The 18,594-nt window shown below is 36.0% G+C and overlaps 1 protein-coding gene across 1 annotated transcript in view; it reads right to left on the bottom strand.

Annotated features, from left to right (window-relative positions):
* The window catches only part of efna5a (ephrin-A5a), a 99,464-nt gene extending 81,523 nt beyond the window's left edge, over positions 1–17,941 (bottom strand). Inside the window, exon 1 of the mRNA XM_007256734.4 lies at positions 17,699–17,941. Coding sequence (XP_007256796.3) covers positions 17,699–17,823 — 125 coding nt within the window. The 5' untranslated portion in view covers positions 17,824–17,941. The remainder of the gene's footprint in view (positions 1–17,698) is intronic.
* Between the last annotated feature and the right edge of the window lie 653 nt (positions 17,942–18,594).

The raw sequence follows: 18,594 nt of genomic DNA, 5'->3' as shown, positions 1-18,594 counted from the left end.
CAAGAATATGTGGGTGTGAATGCGAGGCCCGATGGACCAATCACAGTTGCGGATCTCCGCATCATGTGACAAGTAGTTAAATTTCCAGAGAGGTGTGTGTTAAGCTACGGCATAGGTTCGAAGCAGAAGTATAAATTGGGCTTAACTTTTACTGTTACAATCTGGTGAAAATCTCAATTAGGGAAGTGTCAATCATATCATACGCAATAATATGGCCAAATAAACTTTAATATTCATTTTGTTACAGTGGTGTATTTCCCTGAAATATCAATATTATTTTACGGCTATATCGCTCACCTCTACATGTCAGTTAACTCAAACGCGCCAAACTTCGATCATCAAGAGGTAAAAACCAGAGCAGAGTGGCAAAATGGAAAAGGACAGAAAGTAAAAGGGAAGTGGAGCCAAACGAAACACAGCTCTAAGACAAAAAAACGTCGACCTCGACATTCCAGCCGTGGCCGTCCTGACCTCATTTTCCACACGTTGCGTGTGAAGGTTTGTTGGCTAGACTCGACTCTGAGATCCAAACAGCTTTTAATATTTCATACAGAGCAAAGCTCTCAGTGCTCTCGCGTTAAATACCAGAACACGCTCTGCGTCTTTCTCTACAGACTAATAACAAGCTTCCTCAGAGTCATGGAAACCATGGAAGACAATGAGGAGAACAACCGTACACACAAGATTTTGAAGAGCCAATCTGTTATTGAGCTTCAGTTGGTTTTTCCTTTAGTTTAGGGAAATATATGGGTTTTCCACAACATACAAAAAGTGAAATCACACAGGAGACACAGATCAGACGTTTTCAGGGCATTCAGAGTTAAGAAAACACTGCTATTTAACTGCTATTTTAATCCCAATATGTGAAATGTAACGATTTTGAAAATCTGATGTTGGTATCGGTATCAGAGGAGAATATCATATCATAGGGAGATATCAGTGCATCCATATCACCCACCTAAAGTTTTTATATTTAATTTAATAGACAAGCCTACATCACCAAGACGAATCAGTGTACTGATTAGTTCCGTTTTATTCATTATTTCATTGTGTGCTCTCTCTCTTTCTGTCCCCTTCCTTATTAACTCTTTCTAACTCACGGCAACGATGAAAGACAATGAGGAGAACACTCTTGAGGAGCCAATCTGTTTTTATTAAGCTTCAGCTGTTTTTCCTTCAGTTTAAGGAAATAAATGGGTTTTCTACAACATACAAAAAGTGAAAGCACACCGTGAAAGCAGATTAGATGATTTTAGGGTGTTCAGAGTTAAGAAAAAAATTGGTATTTCCTACAACATACAAAAAATGAAAGCACATCAGGAAAGCAGATCTACCACAATACCTGTATTTGAACTATTTTAAGCAGTTTTGGCATTTGTATCAACAGATGCTTAAAAATCTGATGTTGGTATCACCAAGACGAGCCTTTACGGCTCAGTGTACTGATTAGTGCCGTTTTCTTCATTATTTCATTGTGTGTGTTCTCTCTTTCTCTCTTTCCGTTCCCTTCTTTATTAACTCTTTCTAACTCATGGAAACGATGGAAGACAATTAGAAGAACGTTCGTATTTACAAGACTACTGGACTGCAGGTTCAGGTTTTGAGGAGCCAAACTGATATGAGTGACTTTCAGATGGTTTTTCCTTTAGTTTAGGGAAAAATCTATATTTCCTACAACATACAAAAAATGAAAGCACATCAGGAAAGCAGATTAGACGTTTTCATGCTGTTCAGAGTTTAAAACTAAAAAACAAACAGCTTTTTCTACCACAATACCTGTTTTTTTAACTATTTTAAGCAGTTTTGGCACCCTGTATCGACAGATGCTTGAAAATCTGATATTGGTATCACCAAGACGAGCCTTTGCGGCTCAGTATACTGATTAGTGCCGTTTTCTTCATTATTTAATCGTGTGCTCTCTCTCTTTCCGTCCCATTCCTTATTAACTCTTTCTTACTTATGGAAATGATAGAAGACAATGAGGAAAACACTCGTACCCATTAAACTCAGGTTTTGCGGTGCCAATATGTTTTAATTGAATTTCAGCTGTTTTTTCCTTTAGTTTAGGGAAATATATGGGTTTTCTACAACATACAAAAGGTGAAATCACACCAGAGAAAGCAGATCAGTCGTTTTTAGGGTGTTCAGAGTTAAGAAAACACTGCCGTTTTAAAGAAAACTCAGTACTTTTCCTTTACTGTAAGAAGTAAAAGCGTTAGACTGCTGTTAGACACAAATAAAAAGGGCGATTACATGAAGCAGCTCTGCTTTTCATTACGTTTTAATTAACAGCCCAATAAAAACTGCACGGAAGTTCCCTCTGAGCCTCTTTATTTTGGTAACAGAGACTTTTATTATAAACAGAGTTGAAAACATGTCGTCACCCTGATGCTCTGATACATCAGCATCCTGCAGATTCAGCAGAAGGAGCAGGAGCTCAGCACACGGTCATTATGTTAACGTGACAGCAGGGCGGTTAGTGCACTGATTGATGGACGGATTCAGATCGGCGACGACAGAAAGGATATAAAGGCTCATTCGTTAAACACCCTGCTGAGTTCTTTTCTGAAAACGAGTCAAATATTTACCTGCACGACAAAAACACACACATTACAGCACATTCTAACTTTTATAAGATTAAAACTGTACAAAATCAGCATCTTATCCTCTGTTGCCCAACAAATATAGAAGAAAAGGGGGTTTTCAGTATTTAACTAAGCGGAAGTTCTCAATTATGAGTGAATTAATGGAAAAAGTCGCTCTAAATTCTATGGAAATCACTCAAAAACCTCTAATCAACATTATAATTCATGTACTGTCCCCTAAAAACATACTATTACATGTATAGTAAATCACAATCACTAACTTTGTGTAATATATGTATGTAATATACTGTTTTTAATTTAGGTTGCCACATTAAGAGCTGAAAATTAGCCTTTACGGCTAACTCTGGCCTTTATTACAGTTGTTTTCTGTTGATTAATGAGCATTGTCCCTGTCAACTAAATAAATAAATAAAAAAATTAATATAAATAAAAATACAAAAAAAGAACACACCCCAGTATAACATTTTAGCTTTCAACCATCTGAATACAAACAATAAAACAAACAAAAAAAATAATGTATTAACTAACTGGTTCTTACACAGACTGTTCACAGTTTTAAACCCTATTTTTAAACCCTTTTTAAGACCTGAAAAGTGATGGTAAGAATGCCTTCTGTAATCCACATAAAAAAGGAAGTTAACTGTGAAGTATTCTAATATAAAGTCTAAAATGCTTCCTTATAATATTTTTTTATTGCATTGGAAGTCTGTGTTAAACATCGTTACTTTCGTAACTGATCCTTTTTTTGACCTTTTTACTTCACAAACGAGGATTAAACCATGAAATAAACTAGATCAAACACATTTAAATATATTACAAATGTCTATTTTGACTTGATCAGTGTTACATGCAATAAAACATAAAAAAGAGGAAACAACATGATGACCACTGTAATGAACTAAGGGTCTGAAAAGGTTAAATTGACAGGTTAAATAAAAGAATAGAGCTATTATAACTAATAAAAATGATTAAAAATGAGCGTAAATCAGTCAGTTATAAGTAGCCTGGTCAAGGTGTCTGCTATTTGCAGTTTCCAGGTCTTTTTCCAGTATATGTAATAAAATACGTCAAAAAGTATCAGTTTAAAATATTTAGACCCATCAAGAATGCTGATACTGGAATTATATTGGTATCGACCAATATTTAAAAAACTTTGGATATGATGTAAATATAAATAATATAACATCAGTACTAGAGCCATTGAGGCAAAGTAACAGCAGCTATTTTTTGCTTTAAATTAATGTGATTTATATAACTTTTTAATCTTTTTTTTACTGTTTATGAAATAAAAAGGTCAATATAAAATATAAATTATTAAACTCAGTTATCCAATATTAATTGGATTTATTTGCTATACATTTTATATTTTTTCCACCATCAATGGAGATAATTCAGGTCTGAAAGGGTTAAAGCTTCACAGTACATGATTCAGAATGAATAAAAATAAAAGTATTTTAATGATTTTAATAATTGCACAACCCTAATAAGTATCGGCACTCTGTATGGACAGATACTTGAAAATCTGGTATTGGTATATGTAGACAAGCTTACATCCCTAAGACGAGCGGTTACAGCTCAGTGTACTGATTAGTGCCGTTTTCTTCATTTTGTCATAGTGTGCTCTCTCTCTCTCTCTCTCTCTCTCTATCTATCAGTCCCCTCCCTCATTAACTCCTTCTAACTCTGTCGTTCTTTATTAGCTTAGCCTGTCGGACAAATGTTTCCTTCATTATTTTCCATTGCGATGAAATGTGGCGTAATAAAGAGCACAAAGGGCCATCGCTCGGCCGCCGCTCACCGCTTCCGACGTGACACAATGCGCCGAGGCCTCGTTACCACATGCAACATTTTCCTTCAGAGCTTATCAAGCAGGCTTAGCAAACTTTAGGGTCCTTTCAGGAGCTCCAGCGGGGTCCTGAGGGCCGAGGCTGATGAATATGAATGGCCGGTGAGGTTGTGGCTCACTGGAGGAGAGAGGGAAGGGTGAAGGGGTTCAGAGGAAGTGTTTTGTGTCTCCACACAATAGGGCGATGACCTCTTAAGTCCTTTAGAGCCTCCCTGTTAATACCTTCACCCGGACCTTCAAAGGCCCCGGCCGAGCCGTTTCAACACCCGCGTTTCAGAGTAAGAGCAGTTTACCGGAGTAAACACTGACGCCTCAACAGGACCTGTTAGCAGCTGAGAGACGCCCTGAGAAACAGGGATCACTAAGGAAACCCAAACACTATTCATTCACACAAATAAAGGTTTGATCACTCAAGGGAAACAAGGTTGCAGTTTCGAGTCAAACAATAAACTACAGATTAAATTTTCAGGGATCCTGGTTACGTACACTTAAAAAAAAAAAAAAAACAACAACAGGAATCTAAAACCTTAGAAATGCTTTATATATATATATATATATATATATATATATATATATATATATATATATATATATATATATATACTATATTACATTATATTATATTTTATATTTTTATACCACTGTTACACTGTTTTTTTTATTTATTTTTTTATTATTTGAAATTTAATTTTGCCACTGTTTTAATTGTACATTTCATCCAATAGAAATGCTCCAAAATTACTTGGGATAAATATTTTATACTGACTTCCACTGTTCAGAATGTTTTTTTTTTTTATTATTATTGCAATTTAACAATTGAAAAAAAATATCAGTAAATACAACTAAATAACTATATAATTTCTAAATAGTTAGGACAATAAAAGTTAAAGGTTTGATCACTCAAAGGAAAACAAGGTTGCAATGTTGGGTCAAACAGTAATCTAAAATGTTGATTTTTTTTAATATTTTAAACATAAATTTGGGATTAAAATGGGGTTAAATATTTTTATTCTCACTTCCACTGTTCAGAATATTTTTTTTTTACTTCTGCAGTAAAGTTGCCATTCAGGAAATATACATTTTTTAAAAATGATTTTTATAATTGCTACAAATATCAGTAAATATAACTATATAACTTTATAATGTCTAGATAGTTAGAGCAATATGAGAGTATTTTACTGAATTGTGATAAATAATATGAAGAAATAACTAAACTATAACAACCTTTTATTCACTAACAGCTCTTTTCCTCCTTAAAAGGCTGTAACTGTATTACTTGTATGTTAGAAAATAATAAAAATAATGTTTATTGCAATAACAGGCCAGCTCAACTAAACTTAATACTGAATACGAAAAAAAAACCTTTTTTTCCATTTAGTACAGTGAAGATAAAATGGGTTTTAATGAGTTTTTAGTTTTTCATTTCTGCCTCTCGCACGCAGAATTTCAGGAAAAAATGAAGAAAAAAAATTTGATTCTGATTAAATGTTTGCATCTTGTAATAAAAATCTGATTTACGATTGTTACAACATTTAAAAATTAGAAACATCTGAAAATAGATGTAAGAAGAATTAATCAAAACCCATTTCTTCTTCACTGTGCCTCAAACAGTCCGAAAACTGAACTGATAAACGATAAACTGAACCTGCTGCTGCTTACTGCTGTCACAATATAATGCACAGTGCACTTTGTGAAATGTTCTTGCACAAAACCTAAAGCAATGCTAAAAGTTTTAAGATAGGTATTTATGTCTTATGGCTACATCCTAAATGGCCACTGTTTCTTTAACGTATATTGTATATATATATCTTTCACAAACCAGTTTAATTATAGTGACAGGCCTGGTTCCACTGTCTATTAGTGTAATAGCATCAGATAGCACATTATCTAAACTCAGAGGCCAGAAACCTCTCGGTTTGTGAGGGTCACCTAACAGCAGGACGGGCTGGTTCCCCCGCAGGAGGACTTTCTCTTGGCAGGGATCATTCTTCTGACACTGCATGTCTCCTGAGACAGTTCCAGCCCTCGAGGTTCTTCAGGAACAGACAGGATGCTGTGAGATTGTGGACTTCCACCCCTGAAGACCCCTCACAGTTCCTCTACTTCCTCTTTATTATTGAAAAAAAAAAAAAAAACAGCAACCAACACCAGCAGATGACATGTCTCTCCAAACCATCACTGATTGGTGGAAACTTCACACTAGATCTCGAGCAGTTTGGACTGTGTGTCTCTCCACTCTTCCTCCAGACTCTGCTCCCTTGATTTACTTTAAATGAAATGTAAAATTTACTGATGATCAGTGATGGTTTGGAGAGTCATGTCTGTCATCTGCTGGTGTTGATCCACTGTGTTTTATTATCAAGTCTAAAGTCAGAGCAGTTTTGTTTTCCCACAAAATCTTAAAGCACTTCATATCTTACAGCTTCCCTCTGCTACTGACAACTTTTATGGAGATGTGGATTTCATTTTCCAGCAGGACTTGGCACACTGCCCACAACTGCCCACACTGCCAAAAGTACCAATTGGTCTTTATATATAATATTCTAATTTTCCAAGACACTGATTGTTGGGTTTTGATATGAGTTTCATTTTAGAATTAATTTTAAATCTTGAGAAAAAAAAATAGAGACCACTTAAAAATGATGAGTTTCTTTGATTTTACCACACTGAAAACCTCTAGAATATAAATCAAGAGGAAGATGGATGATCACAAGCCATCAAACCACCAAACTGAACTGCTTGAATTTTTGCACCAGGAGTAAAGCAGCATAAAGTTATCCAAAAGCAGTGTGTAAGACTGGTGGAGGAGAACATGATGCCAAGATGCATGAAAAAAAACATGATTAAAAAACAGGGTTATTTCAGCAAATATTGATTTCTGATCTCTTAAAACTTTATGAATATGAACTTGTTTTCTTTGCATTATTTGAGGTCTGAAAGCTCTGCATCTTTTTTTATTATTTCAGCCATTTCTCATTTTCTGCAAATAAATGCTCTAAAAAACGTTGTCTGTAGTTTATAGAATAAAACAACAATGTTCATTTTACTCAAACATAAACCTATAAATAGCAAAATCAGAGAAACTGATTCAGAAACTGAAGTGCTCTCTCTTAATTTTGTCCAGAGTTTTAAACAGTAAATTAACACATTTTACTCTAATTCCAGATTTTGTGCACATTGTGATATCGATTCTAAAACAGTATATTTTATTGTGCAGCCCTACTTTTTTCCTTCCTTTAGTCTATAGGGGCTGTGCCCTCCATGCTCTTACATGCGAGTCCTGCATGCCCTTCCTGTGCGCGAAAGCTTGCATACTTTAGGCCCTGGCAAGGCTCCACTAAGACATGAACAATGGCAGCCTTTCACATAAGATGTGTAAGAGTCCTGAGCTGGGGGAGAAGCGCGAGTCCGGGACCCCTCAATATTTGTATGCATGTTTTTTCTCCTCTCGGTTTTAATTGAAGAACTGAAGCGGAACCGAGCAGCAGGGAGCCATGAGCGTCTGAAGAGGGAAAAGCAGGGTAAACACAGCAAACAATGCTAACAATGCTAACCGGGCGCCACACAATACCACCGAGCAGCTATCACAATATCGACTGACCACAAACCGCCGAAAAGAGAGGGGCTTTGTGTTTTAAGTGGAGATTAAAACTTGAGCCAGAACATAAAGGAAAACATTCGAGGTCATTTTGCACGGTGCTTAACTGAGGATGTGCATCACAGCCGGAGGAGGGGGGGTTCCAGAAACCCATAATCTATCAAATTCCATCAATAAATACATGTATTGTCTTCTGCATTGTAGATTAATATTAAAGACTTTTAATAAAAAACAATTAAGAGACACTTAATTAAGGGAATTACGTAGTAAAACAAAAAAAAATTAACCTGATGAACTGAGATGGTGATTTGGAATGAGCTGGAGCTTCACAGCAAAGTGAAGGAAAACTGATATTAAAATACCAAGAGTGTGCAGATCTGTCCTCAAAGAGAAATCTGATACTAATCTAAATAATCTAAATTATAAAACAGATCACTGGCCAATGAAAAACAAGCATCTCCAAAACTAGCAACTTTACAGGAGAGAGAAAAAACCCTGTAAATTTTCAATGGAAGTGAATGTAAAGAGAGTTTATTTCAGGTCATTTTGAAGAGTTTCTATTGGTCCGTTCATCAAGAAATCTTGGCACAGAGTAAGGAACAGTTTCTCTGTTGAAACTATGTAGTAGTATGTAGGGTATTTTTGCGATAACAATATACTTGGCGTTATAGGAAAACTAAAATAATTCATTCATTTCAGGAATATAGTATAATAGTATAACAGTATAATCATAATGTTGCAAAATAAATAATATAGAATAAAATAATATAATGCAGCAAAAAATATTGCAGAATATTTAGTGCATGCATATAAACTGCAAACTAAAACAATTATACAATAAATACACCTAAAGCTTCACAGTAAATAATAGACTGCTTTTAAGACAGAACATCTCTATTATCACGATATGGATTTTTAATATCATGATATTTCTGTCACGATATATTGTATACGATATAATATTGCCCACCCCTACTATGTAGTAAACTAAAATTTGACAAAAATGGAAATACTGTTTTTTCATTGGACACCGACAACATTCTAGTTTGTTTAACACTTTTTGTTTGCAGAATAATTCTGCATGTGTTCTGGTACCAAAGTTTAATATAATATTCAATATTAAGCTTACAATGTAAAAAAAAAACATAAAAAGAAAGAAGAAAAAAAAACACATTCAATGAGAAGAGGAGTGTCCAAACTTTTGACTGGCACTGTATGTCTCACAATGCTGGATGAAATGGCCGAACCCATTGTTTCCTAATTGCAGTTGATACAATATAATAAGATAACAGTATGAAACAATATGAAAAAAAAAAAAAAAACACCACCACTTGTTGTGTTTGTCCTCACACACTGTCTCTCCCAGGCTACAGTATCTATAGTGTTCTGCCCTTTGTGCTCAGCTTGAATCCAGTGAACTGAAAGCAGCTCCCTCTAATAAACATCAGTCAGTAACAGATGATGCAAATACTGTATGTATCTCCATTTTTGTCAAATTTTAGTTTACTACATAATTTAAACACACAAATTGTTCCTTACACTGTGTCACAATTTCTCAATGAATGGACCAATAGAAACTGCCCAAAATGACCTGAAATAAGCCCTTTTTTCATTGACTTCTAAGTTTTAAACTTGATGTACCTAACAAACACAAAGTAGTAAGAATACACAGTCTCACACAGTCTTACATGTGCCTTAAAGAGTAACTACACTCTAAAATGTTTTTTACATAAATAGCTATTAGATATTGAAAAAGTTTTGCTCTGTAATAACGATACACACTGAAATAAAATAACTGGATATTTTTATTGTTTTGATTATAGGCTACATCTTTTTATTAATATAATCTGGCCTGAGGACTTTTATCATGAAACCCATAATAGCAGATTAGCCAAAATGGCTAACAGCTAACTGGCAGTGCTAATTGTTTTACTGAGCTGGATTAATCACTGATTTTTGATGACTGATGGGGCTGTGCTGGCTAGATTGGGTAGATTGAAGATTCTAAATATGTATCGTTCGGCTCAATATTTGCTCGTTTAACAGACTAATAGTCTCAATGGAGATGGCTAAATGGTTAACTGGCCGGATTAAATGCTGATATTTGATTACAAAATTGAAGTGACTTGACTGTCCTGTAGTGACAAGTATGTTAAAAAGTGTGAAAGTGTTTCAAAATTCGATATCAGACCTAATTTCAAATGCTGGATTCCACAAGACTACAAATTAACATTTCTACAGCATTTCAAAAAACAAGCTGTGGCTCCTTCACAGACCAATCACAACACAAGTTTTTTTTTTCCCCAAAATCTGAAAGGAACAGTGGAAAAGTGTTTTCCATCTGTTAGGCAAAGCTTTAAAGGCATTATCTGAGATTAAAACAGCACCACGGAAAAGACGGGTCCTCCAGAGACCCCCTTCCCCAGCTGTTGAGTGCTTAGACCCGTTCCGTGCTCCTCTTTGATGGGAAGAGGTATCAGCTTCCATGGCACCACATACACAAACAGCCAGAAGATTAGGACCGGAATTCAATACTAATTCTCCACTGATCCGTCCAATCAGCAACAAATAAACAGCGCTCGCTTTCAGCACAGGCCTAAACACTGCAGCTAACTGCCTGACAACTAACAAACATATTATAAATGCATTATTTAATCTGGGGGAAACCAGGCATGCTGGGATATTTATAGTTTCTTTACATTTAGTGTAAAAAAAGGACACAAACAATTAAAAGGGAAAAAACATTTTCCATTCCTTCTTAGCATCCTTATTGAATTCTTATTAACCCATAAGAGCCTAGACTCAGTTCTGAATAGGGCTGAGTATAGTTTTAAAATTATACCAATACAGATACTGATATAATATCTTAAATTCTTAAATACTTTTCCAATACCTTTTTCTAAATTGCAACAAAAAGTACAAAAAAACGATAATCCTTTTCACACAGCGTTTTTTATTTAACAGCTGCCCTGAGTAATCTCATTCTCAAACTGTCGCCATGAGAGACTCCATCTTTCTGAGTCTGGTTGGACCAAACAGTAAGCATGTTTTTATTAAGAACAAAAACAACAGCATTCATTTTACTGTTTAAACTACAGATATATTTCCTGAAGCATATTACTGGATGCATTTTAGTTTTCAAGAGTTATTTTTGAGAAATATCAGCAATAGATTGGCAAAATTTAATTATACTTATACTAGTGGTTTCAGGCACTTAAAAATGAATTAAAATCATGATTTTTAATGCCTGTATTGGACAGTAATAATAGTGTAGTGTGGTTTGGGTCTGGAAAGACTAGATCATTTCTTACTGTTATATAATATCTCAGAGAGAGAGAGAGAGAGAGAGAAGACTGAGTGAGAGGGAGAGAGAATGAGAGAAAAAAAATATCCTTTTTCGTATCAAATTTCGATACCCAGACCTAGTTCTGAAAATATAGACAAAATTAAACATTTGTAAATTAATCTAACTAAAGAAATTGGCTCATTAACAGAGTTCATTCCTGTATTTTTCTTAGGGATGCACAGTGTCGTCAGAATTATATAGGTATTGGCTGATAATTGCTTTTTTTTTTAAGAACCATAGGTATCGTGCCATTGCCTACATTTGGCCAATACTTTAAACCATAAATTGCTGATGTATATATTGTATGCTGGAATAGGACCAAGTGATTCAGCCTGCACCACATTTGGTGCAGACACTGACCAAACTACTTTAAAATGTATTGATTTAAGATTTTTTTAAATGTATTTATATATATATATATATATATATATATATATATATATATATATATATATATATATATAAGTTTCAATAGACTTGATGCAAATTCTAGGTGAGACTGATTAAGAGCACTATTGCTAAAATAAGTAAATATTTCAACACTCAGCACAATGATAATTAAGAAAAAAACACTTTTCAAAAGACTTACTGTCCTAAATTAAATAATTTTACTTGCTAAGATTTTTTTTTTTTTGCAATATTAGAACTTTTAACAGCTTTTAAAGGGTCTGTGACTCTTTTGACTTAAAAGAACTTGGGAATTTGAACCTAAAAACTGTCCATCCAAATAAAAAACACATAGCAGAAGGCGTTTAAAGGAAATGCAGAAACTTGAATTGAGCTGATTTGTAATTGGAAGAGGCCCTTTGACCGTATTTCTCTCAGAAAGCCCCGAAACCCAGTGAAGCCTGAGAGAGCAAATGCAGAGATGAAGAGGAGGAGGAGGACTTGCATGTGAATGGCTGAGCTTCTCTAAAATGCGAAAACTCTAAAACTAAAGGAGCAGTTTGCTTCTAAATCCCCTCAAGAATTTCTATACATTACCACACTACAGAGAACAGCAGCAGTTTCCACAGAGCTCTGTTCTATTCTATTTTATTCTAGAAACCATGTTTATCTAGACTCCAGTGTTTCTGAAATGCACAGTGAGAACTAACATTGTTGCAAATTGTAATTAGGAAAATTTTATACAGCATAATTTACATTCACTTACATTTACTACTTGGTTTACTTGTGCCAAACCAGAAAAGATCAGAAAACCAAAAGCACCCAAACACAACAGATCACATATCCACTCTCAAAATATCAGAACATTTCACATTTAAATGTCTTGTGGGCATTTAAAAAACAATAAAATCCCATGTTCAGCCGTTTCTATCGCTTTAAAGCAACTTAGAAAGCTAGAAACAGCAAGGAGCCATACCAACAGAAGGCAGAGACAGAATAATTGCTGACTAATCGAATAATCAAAAAAATAATCGCCAGATTAGTCAGGGAATTAACCTTATGTTCAGCTTTTTCTATCGTTTTGAAAGAATAGAGAAAGCTCGATAACGCTATTGGCTGTACCCACAGAAAGCACTATAGAGAAATAAAGGGCATGGAAGAAATTATCGAGGACTAATCGACTAATCAGAAAAATAATCGCCAGATTAGTCGTGGGTTTAACCCCATGTTCAGCAGTTTCTACAGTTTTGAAGTGATAGAGAAAGCAGGAAAACAGCTAGGAGCTGTACCAACAGGAAGCATTATAGAGAGATAAAGGGCATGGAAGAAATAAATCAATGACTAATCGACTAATATGAAATATAAAAAAAACGTTCAGACGTTTCTATAGTTTTGAAGTAATAGAGCTAACTAGCTGAGAACAGCTAGGAGCCAAACCTACAAGAAGCAGAGATTGAGGGCATGGTTAAAAAAATTATACTAATCATTGACTAATCAAATACTCAGAAAAATAATCGTCAGATTAGTCGTGGGTTTAATCTCATGTCCAGCTGTTTCTATCATTTTAAAGTGATACAGAAAGCTAGGAACTGCTAGGGGCTGCACCCATAGGAAGCATGATAGAAAGAAATAAAAGGCATGGAATAAATAATTGTTGACTAATCGACTAATCTAAAAAAATAAATCGCCAGATTAATCATGGGTTAAACCCCATGTTCAGCAGTTTCAATTGTTTTAAACAAAAAGCTAGGAACCGCTAGGGGCTGCAACCATAGGAAGCATGATAGAGAAAAAGAAGAAGCATGAAATAAATAATCTATGATTAATCGACTAATCGGAAAAAAATAATCACCAGATTAGTCGTGGTTTAACCTCATGTTCAGCAGTTTCTATCGTTTTAAAGGAATAGAGAAAGCTAAAAAAAAAAAAAAAGAAAAAACGCTAGGTGCTGTACCCAAAGGAAGCATGAAAGAAACAAATAAAGGGCATGGAGGAAACAATATATGACTAATCGACTAATCTAAAAAAAATAAATAAATAATCGAGAGATTAGTCGTGTGTTTAACACCATGTTCAGCAGTTTTTTATAGTTTTGAAGCCACAAAGCTAGAAAACGCTAGGGGCTGTATCCACAGAAAGCATGATAGAGAGAAATAAAGGGAATGGAAAAAATAATCATTAACTAAACAACTAATCGGAAAAAATAATCGCCAGATTAGTTGTGGTTTAACCTCATGTTTTGCAGTTTCTATCGTTTTAAAGGAATAGAGAAAGTAAAAAGAAATGCTAGGGGCTGTACCCATAGGAAGCATGATAGAGAGAAATAAAGGGAATGGAATAAATAATCATTGACTAAACAACTAATCGGAAACATAATCGGCAGATTAGTTGAACACTAAAACAGTTGGTCAGCAGTTGCAAACCTATTATTGTGATTTTATTGAGATTTTAAAAGGCTTGTTGCACTGAAGCAGCGTTAAACAACACAATAAATCTCACTTTTCGTGATAAAAACTGCTAAGAAAGTGACTTGTTTGGAGGGCTGGGATTGACATGCAGCCAGATTCGGGGCCTCAAGGTCACGGCAGACAGTGCCGCTACATTATACAGCACGACCCGATCTGGATTAGGCCACTGGGTGAGAGCATGAATGCGAATGAGAGACACTCATTTAGAGTAACTCATTTATTTAGCAGAGGGGCCTCATTCGGCCAGGACAAAACCCAGGCAGGGTGCCTATAACTGACTGACACACACTCAGTACCCCCATCCAGGCAGTGCCTAGCATTACAGGCAGTGCATGCCCTGGGGCTGCACCCTAACCGGAGGCCGGTGCAGTTCTGGTTGATGGTTAACTCAGACCCAGAGCTGCTGTTGGTGCTGAGTGAATGTGGAGCTCGGCGTGTTCATCCCCCTCTCCAGCACACCCCCAGCCAGGCAGCAGACCCCGCTGAAGACCACCCCGAGCCTGGGCCATTGTGCTAGCTCCACATGGGGTCTGGGTGCAGGGCACCAAGAGAGAGAGAGAGAGAGAGAGAGAGAGAGAGCGCGAAAGACCCATGACAACCAATAAGGAATATCGAGGAATGGAGAGGAGGAGAGCTCACTTCCAGAGTGGAGGAAATTCTACACCTAATGCCATTTAATGCCCTTTCATTTTAAAGATTCTCAGGGTCTCAAGTTCTCCTGCATCCGAGGTGCTCAGGGTCAGTGTTAAAGATGCCTTTAACAGAGTTATACAGCCACACTACAGCACATTTACTCTATACTATATCAGCAGTGCTGAAAGTACAGTACAGTACAGGATTCTACACAATAACAGACAAAAATTGGCATTGCAATAGTGATCGAGAATGAATGAAGCTCAACTTATATAGCGCCTTTCTAGAAACCCAAGGACACTTTTACAATTTACACGTTTTTACACACAAGCACATTACACATCAACACTCATCCACACACCGGTGAGAAGCAGCAGCCAATAGCGCACAGCGTACTCTCAACCGGAAACAACCGTCCACCTGGAGGACTGCATCGGGCACTAGAGCATTTACCCAGGACAGAGTGCCAATCCATATCTGGGCACAGTCATGCATACAATTACACACATTTTACACACACACAAACTTACATACATACCACACACACACCGGATCAATTTAGAGTATCCAATTTTCTGGGCAATTTACACTATTCAATTTACCTGATCTCCATGTTTTTGGACTGTGGGAGGAAACCGGAGTCCCCGGAGGAAACCCACACAGACACAGGGAGAACATGGAAACTCCACCCAGATAGGGACTTGAACCCAAGACCCCAGTGCTGGGAGGCAAACGTGCTAACCGCTAAGCCACCGAGAAAGCTAAGAACAGCTAGGAGCCAAACAAACAGGAAGCATAGATGCTAGAGGGCATGGTAGAAATAATTGTTAACTAATCGACTAATCAGAAAACGATAAGTCATGGGACTAATCCCACGGTTGGCAGTTTCTATAGTTTTGGAGGAAGCAGAGATAGAGGGCATGGTAAAAATAATCGTTGACTCTAATGGATGGATCTGGACACATACTGGGCAATATCATCAGTGCTAAAATTGTCAGTACAGTATAGAACTACACAAAACAGACAACTTAGTCATTTTTACTAGGGATGCACCAATATGGGAATTCTGGACTGCTGAAGATATGCGTACAGTATACATACAGTATATATATATACATACAGTATATATATATATATATATATATATATATATATATATATATATATATATATATATATATATATGCCGATGAGAATGCAGATATACACATTTATAACTTAATTACAGAGAGACTAGACATCCTGATATAGCTTTAAATCTCTACAATTGAGTTTAGCTCATTTTTATTTATTTTATTAGACTTAAAGTAGCAGTTATCTGCCTCTAGTAGAGAGCAGCATCAATTTTCCATTTGTATCAGACATCAAAAAATATATATAAATTAGGCATTGCATGTCCTGCAATGTAACTATTGCACCTTCTAGCCTTATATTCTTCTTTTTGAGTTGATCTCTCTCTCACACAAACACACACAAAAACAAACACACACACACACACACTTACTTTACTACAAGTAAATAAGAGTATGCAAAAACACAAAACACACAAATAGGTTTAATGACCAACTACCTGCAATGACCATCAATAACCAGGACTAACACATTTACATTGAAGTAATTTAGTCATTTAGCAGATGCCCTTATCCAATCGGTAGAGGCTAAAATCAAAAGACACATCATACTTAGATACTGATAAATAGGTGGACACATAGAAGATAAGTGCTAATTTAGTCCCACAATAGCTCCCATAGGTAAAAGAACAAGTATTACATTAAAAGTACTTTAAAACACTTCATTTACTCACTTTATTTGGAGTTTTTAATCAAAGACATTGACTGTATATGAGATAGATATATGTAAAAGTTGCCCTCTTGCTTCAGGCCTTTAAGCTCAGCTAAGTAACTTTGACTTGATCCTACTGCTAAATTGTGAAAGATATGCTTTTACCATAATTTGAACTTTTTGTTTTTAAAAGAAATATCCTAAACTATTTTTTCCCCAATTCCTTTTTTGCTATATTATTTAAAAAAAAAAAACACTGTAAAAGGCCTATTTTATACGTATTATTTTTACACTTTACACTAAACCATACCAAAAATACATGTGAATTAAAATACTTGACAAAAGATGTTCTATAACCTTGACCAGTCTGATATTTGTATTATTAATATTCCTAATAAATGAAGTTTATTTAAACATGTTCCATATAATCTGTAACACATCAGAGTTACCTGCTGTTTGTAACATCATAAAGCAGCTAAAACTATAAATATAATTGGGAACAAAATTTATTTATATTTAAGATATTTAATATTTAAGTTAATGAGCTTTTTAAACTTTGAGCCATTATTGACATCTATTTACTATTTCTTGTACCATCAAAAACAGTTTATTCCATTGTGAGCGCACCTATAGGGCACCACATCATATTTAATCCATACCGCATCCCATGTACTCTACTGAAAAGAGCACTTTTGAGACAGGAATGGCATAGAAGGCACTTACAGTACCCATAGATGACCATTCCATTCCAACAAGAGGCATTCTAGCATACACTTGATCACTTTTCCCCCCACACACAAGAAGTGCAGCCAGTATAAAGAACTTTAACAATTTAGCAACACTTTTCAACCATGGGGGCACCACAGGGGGAGCGGTTGCCACCCCTGCCCCTTCAGTCCAGAATCAGTCCACTAAAACAATCAAGCTAAATACCACACCAGAAATATTCTGTAATCAAAAATATATGTATATATTTACATATCTAAAAACTATTCTCGCTCTTAATAAAAAACGCTGTAGCCGGTCACTTACCTGGGGTTCGTACGGTTCCAGTAGACGGCATACCGGTCCGCCACCACCTTGGAGGCAGGTTCCTGGCCCAACACACACATCCACAGGAGGAGGGCGAGAAAAACCAGTACTCCCACCTGCGGCATCGCTCCAGGTAGTCTCAATAACACACACACACACACACACACTGCTGAGTACTCAGTCTTTAACTGCGTGTATACACTACTGGGGTGGATGGACCTCAGGAATGGGTATATATATATATATATATATATATAACAAAAAAAAAAATGCCAAAGCAAAACTGGCAAGAGTAAGTGTCCAGATTCAGACCACTGTTGTTAAAGTCATCTGTGGCTTGACTCCTTTTCTGATTTCAAATCCTGTGATTTAGAAAAGTGATAAAAGCTTAAGGACACCAATAGTCCAATAGTGTCCTTCAGTATTGGTCAGGTTGAAGTAGATGGAAATTTAAAAAAATGATAAATTAGGTTAAATTGTTGATTAAAATATACAATTTCTCATTATAAATGGTTCTTTCTTCCTTTTTCTTCAGTCTGTAGTCCAGTATATGTGGCAGTGCATCCTCCTCCTTCCTTTATAATAAACAAGAAATTGATGTCCAGCTTTAAAAAAAAAATCTAAAAGCTAAACAAATGAGCACACAGGTGCTAAACAAGTGATTTCAGCACTTATTCTGCGGTTTCAAAAGATTAAAACAGTCTCCAAAAGCGAAGAACGCAAATATAAACCGGGTAAATCAGCTCCGCCCGGCCGCAGCGCAGTTTCTCCCCGGCTCCAGGCTCTCGCACCCCGCAGACACAGGCAGGAGCGACCGCTGAACGAACACGCGCTCCGCACGCTCTCAGCTCCGCGCGCTCCGGTTTCCTTCAGCTTTTCTCTGCTCCTCCAGCCGG

This window comes from Astyanax mexicanus, chromosome 17 (genome assembly GCF_023375975.1).
Source record: "Astyanax mexicanus isolate ESR-SI-001 chromosome 17, AstMex3_surface, whole genome shotgun sequence".
Lineage (NCBI taxonomy): Eukaryota > Metazoa > Chordata > Actinopteri > Characiformes > Acestrorhamphidae > Astyanax > Astyanax mexicanus.
The sequence above is the reverse complement of the archived record's forward strand: the minus strand, read 5'-3'. Positions and strand labels throughout refer to the sequence as shown.